General features: G+C 39.7%; 1 protein-coding gene across 1 annotated transcript; it reads right to left on the bottom strand.

Annotated features, from left to right (window-relative positions):
• Positions 1-3,934: 3,934 nt before the first annotated feature.
• On the bottom strand, positions 3,935-7,463 carry LOC148010625 (scarecrow-like protein 18). Its single transcript, XM_087672129.1, has 2 exons — positions 7,096-7,463; positions 3,935-6,872 (listed from the first exon to the last, which is right to left on the bottom strand). The coding sequence occupies exon 2, from the start codon at positions 5,842-5,844 to the stop codon at positions 4,621-4,623; it is 1,224 nt and encodes a 407-aa protein (XP_087528255.1). The 5' UTR covers positions 5,845-6,872; positions 7,096-7,463; the 3' UTR covers positions 3,935-4,620.
• Positions 7,464-9,260: the final 1,797 nt, after the last annotated feature.

Genomic DNA, 9,260 nt, shown 5'->3' with positions numbered 1-9,260 from the left:
CTTAATATGAGAAATTCCTCATACTTGGAGTAGTGAGGAGTTTAGGATGCTTACTCTAGCACCTATATCAATGATTCTCCTTCTGGTCATGTTTTCAAGGAAAATTTTTGGAAGTATAGTGTGCCTTTTAACACATTGCCAAAAGGTGTTAGCTCCTAGATGTCAAGAATCGCATGGTGGGGGGACTTGCTTGAGCTATTGTGCTAACCACACACTGTATACACGAGGGGAAGCTCACTCAAGAACACAAGAAGAGAGATGGATATCAAAACGTTTTCTTGATGGTTTCTTCTTCTTCTTCCACACACAATACAATATACACAAAGTATAGATAAGATACAACATGAAGGAAAGTGGCCTACTCAATCAAACAGTGCATAACTGATTACACTAGTCGATTGGCGCTATATCTATGCCACCTATAGGTAGCTGTAACAAACTAAATAAAATAAGTTCTAAGTCAATGGCCATGTGAGTATCATAATGACCACTGATGTGCTACGTGTAGACATGTGGACCCATCTAGCCAGGTGGTCCATCATCAATGTCCGCACATGTTAAGCATGCCATCTCAATAGCACTAGAATTCGCTAAGTATATGGGAATATATTTGCATTCGAAGGAAATGAACCTATCCTTTCCAAAGTGGTTTATGCACATTTTTATCACTGCATTAGCAAGGATGTGAATTACGATGCCTCCATGGATTTAGCACTTTTGCAAGAGGATCTTGCTTAGTGGAGTGATTGTAATGTCAACATAGTCTTATAGAACACTATACAAGGGACCAAGTGTCTTATCTTCATATGGAATTTAAAAAAGAGATATATATAATGCATGAGGATGTAAGAATTTTCATTCACATACAAAAGAAGAAAAAAGAGTACCTCTAAGTGAGGGTCATCTTTAACCTCATGTGCCTCAATTTTATTGATGCCTTTAGGATAGCTAATATCTCCTACTACAAAGTTATAGTTTATATTTCCATAGCTATATTCTCATCCAAGGGGTAACTTAATCTTGCACATTTTTCAACTTTGTAAGCTTGGCCTTAGAATAGTTCATGTTTTGAGGTATCAATAGCTTCTTAATGCATATCCTAGAGGAAGAAAATGAAGGTCACTTTCCTTGAATCTTGATGCCTAAATTTTCTCAATCAAATTTCACCAAGTCCACCAAATCCATCTCTACACAATAAAGGTAAGTTCTTGGCAAATCTCCCCAAGTTCTTTCATGTTGTGATTTCATTTTTTTGGACATGGTGGATGTGGATGGCAAAACCCAAGCCTAGTTCTCATCATCCATCTATGTAGTAACTATGATTGACCATGTCCTCAAACTCATCATTGTGCTTGCACATGCTAAGAAATAATCTAGAAGAGGTCTTCCTACACCCTTTTCCAATTTAGATTGTGGTTACTACCTTCATATGGTCAGTTGCAATATGTACTGATACATAGGAATCATCTGTTTGTTGCACATCCTACTAATTTTATGTACCATGCTTAGCATGTCAGAGAAGACCTACAATGATGAGAGACTAAATGAATTATATATACACCACATGGCTCAAGTTGTATCAATTGCATAACTATATGTATGTATTTTCATCTTCCTATTCATTATAACTATATTATCATATAATAAGTTCTTTTATGTACAATGCTAAGCATGTGAAAGAAGGCCTACAATGATGAGAACCTAAATGAATCATACATACACCAAATGGCTCAAGTCACATCAACTCCATAACTATATTTATGTATTTTCATTTGCTTATTCATTATAACTATATTATCATAGAATTAGCCTAGAATGAAGTGTTGAATATACCTTGCAATCTATCAATCTTACCTTCACATCCTTCCTTAGCAAATATGCAAGAAGACAATAGATATGAGATTCTTACAAAGATATCTTGCCCTGTTATACTAGATTATGTACTAAAGCATGACACAAGATCATGCAATAAAACATGGGAGCCTCAATGTGGAATTGTCTCAAAATCTGTGGCGGGTTCACTATGTGTCAACCCTTATTATCACACATGTTCAAGGCCTATTTTAAAAACCCTTATTATCATATGTGTTTAAGGCCTAATTCAAAAACCTTTCATCAATAGAATATAACATTTTCCTCTTCAACCTTTGAATATCCCCATTACTTGATGCCCTTCTGTATGTAAAAAAATCTTTTAAAAGTGATAAACTTGTACATTTACAAGTGATCCCCTCCCCCTCAGAGGGAGAGCAAGATATATAAAGATGTTTAGAATGAGTTACTCTTTGTACTGCTCTTTAACAAATGGCATGGTTATATATGTGACCTTTTGTGATAAAATATCTCAACAAACTTAGTTTATAGCCATACCTGGTGACAATGGCTCTTTTTTACTCTAAACACAATAAAGTTATGATATTTTGAACCTTACTTATAAGGAAAAATGTGAGAGACACACACATCCTCTATGTGCATGCGCGTGCGCATGCGTGTGCGTGTGCATGATATATAAAGTGGCTATCCTAGTGGTGAGCCACTTGTTTTATCAACCCATTAACCAAAGTTCAAATCTCCTTTTTTGATTCCTATACTAAATGACCATGCAAATGTACGGATCGAACTGAAGACCCTCAAGACCGTATGGTTGCCATGCATTCAACTTAATGAACTAACCTACACCCGTTTGGTCACACATATACTCTCTCTCTCTCTCTCTCTCTCTCTCTCTCTCTCTCTCTCTCAAAGGGTATTTAAGAGAGAGAGCATGATTTCTACCAATCAATGATTACCATGTCTTTACACTTCTCCAAGTTCATGAAGTACCATCGTTTTTAGAGGTACATTACAAACTCCCCAAAGTTCAAAGACAAAGTTAAGAGAGTGGTCAAATAGGCCAACAGTGCGCTGAGCACACACTATTAAACTTGACTATATAAACTTGTGCAAGTGAAATATACTTAGGTGTGGCTTGACTCTTAAAGAAACATAGGTGGAAGTTTCTCAGGCTTGACCCCTTCAAAAGCAATACGCTCTCTCTCTCTCTCTCTCTCTCTCTCTCTCTCATCCATTCATTCACTCATTCATTCATTCATCATGAGATATGATAATATGATATGTATTGACAAACCGATATCATCGTATGATATCTTCTTATTTATATTGCAGCTAGTGTATCTTCTTCTACAATCAAGCCCGTCTCAGCGCGCTCTCTCTCTCTCTCTCTCTCTCTCTCATACTCATACCAAAACAGTTGGATTCATTCGTCCAGCCCACATACACAGAAATCCATGATTACTAGAGTGCCGCGGCCCGCGCGATCCTGCAGAAACGCATGCATGCGTAGGCATCACGCCTGCAGCCCAATGCCCAGTGCCCACCCACACACACACAGAGCTTTTCTAACAGAAAGTCAACAGCAAAATTTAGTATCAATCAATGTCAATAAAAGCTTGTTTTGTTTGGACAATCGGTAGAAACAGACAAACCCAAAACAAGAAAGACTGAAAAATTAAAAGCCGTTGATGGATCCGGATTCCGCATCATCAGAGTCGCTTTTTAGGCAGCTGGCCATGGCCTTTGCTTACCCATATATGTATTTCTGTCATATAATTAGAGCTACATATCATAATTGCATGTCCTCCTGGTCAAGCATAATCACCCAATTGGCATAATTAAATCACATAAGGTTATCCCTATTCGCCTACACTTCTTCATTGGCAGATATACCCATTTCAGATTCCAAATCAAGATTCTCATTAACAGGTCATGTGTAGAAACACTAGTCATTTGTTTAGTGGCCAACCCACATGCTTGATCTTCTTCAGAATCTTCAGTTGTTGTTAATCATACGCATCTGATTAAGCAAAATTGAAGACAAAGATAAAACAGCTGCTTATAGCAACAACATTAAGAAGACACTGTAATCTGAAACTGTACTAGCAGCTTGATTTACTCAAGAGTGGTATAATCAAGTACCCTGATTTGGAGAAAGCACTGATTAGATCAACAATGGAGAGAAGTAATTAGTCTAAGTAAGGTCCGTTATCTTTGCAGTAAAGTTAAGCGCTGATCACTATTGTGAGGCTAAACTGTTTTTGAAGTACATGACATTTGGTCATGTGAACCACATGAGCTAATAGGTGAAGTCTCTCTTTGATGCAAATTCTATTCCGCTGATCATAAACTAGATCAGAAGATGTCCAAAGGTATAATTAACCAGCAGCTAATTGGCAACTTGCAAACAGCTACCTTGACATGGTGGATATGTGAGAGAGTTACAAAAGAAATGGGGAAACTAGGTTAACCACTTTTAGGGCAGAAAGGGGGGTGATCATTATCCAAACAAAATCTCCCCCAAAGGAAATTTCTGATATATTTTCTGAAAACCATGGTTATGCTGGACTCTGATAATATATCATGCATAACCATGGTTGCCATGTCCGCATGATCACTTGTTAGCTCAATGAGTGTACATCCACTTCCTGATTTTCCAACTCAAGTTGCCAATCATCACAACCACAGGTTATCAGTCCATCATATGTATCATATTGTGCTGATCAATCTAAAACCAGTAACCAAAATTGATAATTAGTGAGCAAAAGAAAGAATCATTGAAGACCATCAGTTCCACACAGATACTGCAAAAAGTGGTCTGCCTTGCCAGCCCAGTATGAGGCAATTTTCCTGATCTTCACTCAATTGGTATCCTTCAGAAGGATAATGAAGCCTTAAGAGGAGCCTAGCTTGAGACAAGGCAAATGCACTGTGGGGGACTGGATTGAAGCCCTCATCTCTTAGCAAATCCCTCCATTTAGAATACTGATTTTCCAACAAATTGCCCTGATTGGAATCCAGCAGGCTCACAATCTCCTGCTTAAACCAAACACTCTCCACACTACTCCTCTCCATACTCGAGGGGGGTAGCGTTGCCTCCAATGAATCGAACAAGCCAGAATAATGCTTGAAAGCATCCAGAAACCTATCTATGAAAATGGGCTGGTTGTAGTCAGTTTCTCTGTCTAAAATTGTTATTACTTGAGGCTGCAGAGACTGCAGATAGCTCAATAAAGAGGCCTTGTCATGCCACAGATGATGTAACTGAAGTATGCAGTTGATTGCAAGGGCTTCTCCCGGCCTCGAGTCGACAGTGGAAGAAGTCATTCTCTCTATGGTACCTGCATGGAGAGGAAGAAACTCAAAAAAGGGGAGGCCCAGTGAGGCTGCAAATCTCCTCAGCCGGTCTCCTGTCTGTTCCAAAAGAGCCATATTGGGTGCAACACCAGACATCCGGATACGAGGCGGCCCACCGGGGCGTTCGGCCAATGCTTGCAGGAGAGGAGGCCATTGGACACCTTGCATGATCTCCAAATCCACAATGTGGACCATGTCCCAGCCTTCCAGAGCCTCCAAGATGGCTTGATTTGCAGTGAGATGGGAGAACCTGATGAAGGGAGTGATCTGGTTGAAGGCGAGGTATGCTGCATGGGATGCTTCATTGTCGAAGGTAGTGAGCTGCGGCACGAGGAGGCGGTGTGCAAGCTGTGTGGTCAAGGGCTGGGTGTCACCCAATGTGCAGATGACATGGGCAGCCAGGCTGTCAGAGAAGTGGGATACAAGCCTTTCATGGGAGTCACCGTGAGAGGAGGCCCTTTGGGAGAGGATGTTGATTAGGTTAATGCATGTCTGCCATTGACCGTGGGAGGCTGCCCTAGCACATTCTATAAGAATCTCTGTCAGATCATTAGGGTAGCTGTGGTACTGTGAAGAGGCCTCCTGTGAAGAGCTGCCCTCTTCTGGATGATGATCCTCCCCTTCACTGGCAGCTCCATTGAATTGCCCAAGCATTTGATAAAGACCACTGTATAACACACAGTCCCAGTAGTACTGCTGCAGCAGCAGCTGCTCTCAGGTGAGACAAGAAAACAACCTTCAGCCCAATGTTAATGATGAGGCTGAATTTAGTACACCTGCACTGAACAAGCCCAAGTGTTGTTGAAGGAGGGATTAAAATCTGATTTGGAGAGAGTATAATTAGATGCTGCTGTGCAATGCAGTGCCGCTGCAGCAATAATATAAGGTGAGCTCAAAAGACTGCCTCTGATTATGCTGATCAAGAAGAAGAAGCTGATGATGATGATGATTGACCAGAAGGTCTTCCTGTGTACCATTGATAAGATAATCTCCCTGATCAAGGCAAAGGTAATGGAATTAGTGCTAAATGTGATTAAAGCCTGGTTTGGAGCAAGAATCTGGCTGGCCTTATGATTGCCCATGACCTCGGAAATGCTGTCAATATAAGCATGCAGTGAGCCGACCCACACTGATCAGTCACAGCAATACACTCATACATACCCATAATCACAAAGATTCCTCGTGCAAATCCTTTGCCTCATTTGGTCATGGAGAAGGTACCACTCTCTGCAGGGATTGCCTTGAGTCTAGGATATATAGATATACATATACCTATATATCTATATCTGTATACACATATATGTATATATAAATATATATATATATGATATGTAAATATTAGTAATTACAAATACTAATAGCTTTAAATAATGAATTCAAAAGTCCATTTATATGGTGTTATGGGATAAGAAGGTAAAATCTATGCAGGGGAGGCACATTTTGGGATCAAATCACGTGCATGGATGCATGCAAATTATGTAGGGGAGTGATCAATAGAAGATGGATGTATGTGATGATCCATATTGTCTGTGTGAGATAAACTCATAATTTTGGGTAAAATAAATTATCACAGAGAAAGCCCAACTACTTCCTGAATTGGGGCTGAAGAGTATATAGGGCGAGGGAAGTACAGCTGTGACACGGATCCATCAGAGTTATACTCGAGATTAGACATCATCAATCTGCAGCCAGAGAGACGGAATATGTATGAGAAGGCCGGACACTGCAGAGAGAAGAAGCCCACACATTATACTCGCTTTTCTGTGTGTACATACTATAAGAGAGAGTGAGTGAGTGAGAGAAAGAAGAGGGGAAGGTCTCTCTCTCTCGCTCTCTCTCTCTCTCTCTCTCTCTCTCTCTCAATTCCTTCCTTTCTCTGAATGTTATGATCTGGCAGAAGAGTACCTCGCTCAGAAAACCATTTTTATGAACCTGATCTTGCCCCAACAGCAAAACAAATTGTGCTCCATTTTTGTTGGGTAAAATTCTTTCTCGAATCTCCCGCCCTTTCTGATGAGAGAGCTGTCTGCTACAGAGGGAAAAGGGCCGGGGGGGGCCAACAAAATGAAATAAATCGGGCAAGATAGGGTTTTTATGCCATGGTAAATCAATCAATCAATCTCTCTCTCTCTCTCTCTCTCTCTCTCTCTCTCTCTCTCTCTCTGTGGATTAGTAAAGATTGAGCTGTGGCTGTAGTAATGGGGATAATTGAAAGAAAGCAGACAAATTGGGCTGGGAAAAGGACTCCGTTACACACACACACTCTCTCTCTCTCACACACACACACACTCTCTCTCTCTCTCACTCGCTTATGATCTAAGCAGTCGGTGAGTAAGGTACCCACAAGCTTCTGATCCGGATGAAAAAGAATGGAGATAAGAACAAGACACTCACCATACCATACATCCATGCATCACACATCACATGTGTGCCCATTCCCACATCACATAATCGGCACGTGTTAGGACCCTTCGCTAGCATCCTGTGACTGATTAATCATTCTCATACCTTCCCCATAGGCTTCACTCAAACTATAAGTCTCACTTGTGATGAATATCTATCACACATCTCGGCTATTAACCTTTATGCATTTGTTCTTATTATATAGCTTATTGTTATTAAGTGGCCCATAGAATGAAGACAATATATAAATATCTACTTGTATCAAGGAAGGCTGATTCCACCTTGCAACAAAACGGCTTATCAGATCTACTCTACGCCCATCATATCTCCATATATAAAAATCAAGGCTACTTCATGTGGATGCTTAAAAGGGGAACCTTGGGTTTTTCTCCAAGTGGAAAGTGTGAGAATTCCCTTTTCTCAAAGACCCCCCCCCCCCCCCCCCCCCCCCCCCCCTTTTTTTTATAAATTATAACTTATGTTAAGGCCTTTGGTCACTTGGGCTACACTTTGCAATGAAGCAATGATGTCTATGAGATAGGGAATGCTTGCTTGAAGTTCAAACTTTGGTGTCAAATAAACAAATCAAACAAGTTGCATGGGATAAGGTTGAGGGTTTTCCTTGTGATGTTAAGGAGCATCATAGCTTTAGAAGTCTAAGAAAAGAAACTCAAAAGCTAGTTGTCCTAACAATGACCTTAAAATATCAGCTAATATAATGAAAATTTTGCAATTTTTAGCAAAGTTCCCTTCTTAGTCAAGTTTCACACTTTCAATAGAGACTCTCCAAAGTGCAAGATGGTGTGCTTTGAGAAAACTAGAGTTGTTAAACACAATGCTCTTTGAAGAACCTGTTCTTGGCAAATTTGATCCAAACTAACCTCATAATCAAGTCCTCTTGTTAACAATTGTAAGCATAACTAGTAAGAATTTATCCCTATCTTTGGAACATGGACTAAATGTAAAATTTGAGTTTATGGGTGTGTTTTAAATATGAACTACATGCACCTTTCGAAAGTAGTGGTAGAACTTGCAATGCACATACTTACCCTTCAATGGGAACATGTTGGAAAGAGGCTATTCAACATTGGTTCTAGAGCTCATAACTAAATAAGCCCAATCTTATAAAAGAAGTCCAATATCATAGTCAAACCCCTACAAGCTACAACCCATTTCAACATTGGTTTTCAAGCTTATAACAAATTAGGGGATAATAGAAAAGAAGCACATAGTCCCACCCAAACTCCTAAATCCATGCTTGAAGGTTCTTCTAATGACTTTCCTAATTGCTTTGGAAAATGAAAAGGTGAATAACCCCATAATGGACATGTTAAACTTTTGACCATATATGAATTCAAGTTGTAGTACAGCAAAAATGAGCTTGCACTAGCATATCGAAACATTAGAAAACATTTTGTGTGGATATCATCATTCTTCAAGGCAATGGCATGCTTTGGTTACACTAGGTGTCAAATATGGTTTGTATATGGAGCTCACACATGTCAAGCATGTGCTTGTTCCACATGTTATAGTGAAAATGGTTCTTTTTCTCCTTTTTTATGCATGAACAATATGCCCAAAAACTACAACATAGATCTTATTATCAAATACTGTAATTGTTCATGAAAAACTTAGTTTCCATTAACAACAATACACATTAAGGGGTC

Source organism: Lygodium microphyllum, chromosome 29, assembly GCF_053477565.2.
Source record: "Lygodium microphyllum isolate KBCC chromosome 29, Lygodium_microphyllum_v1.1.10, whole genome shotgun sequence".
Taxonomy (NCBI): Eukaryota; Viridiplantae; Streptophyta; class Polypodiopsida; order Schizaeales; family Lygodiaceae; genus Lygodium; species Lygodium microphyllum.
This window is presented reverse-complemented; position numbering and strand designations above follow the sequence as displayed.

Bases quoted from the DNA above. Each gene is read 5' to 3' on its own strand.
- LOC148010625 (XM_087672129.1), bottom strand. From the start codon at position 5,844: ATGCTTGGGCAATTCAATGGAGCTGCCAGTGAAGGGGAGGATCATCAT.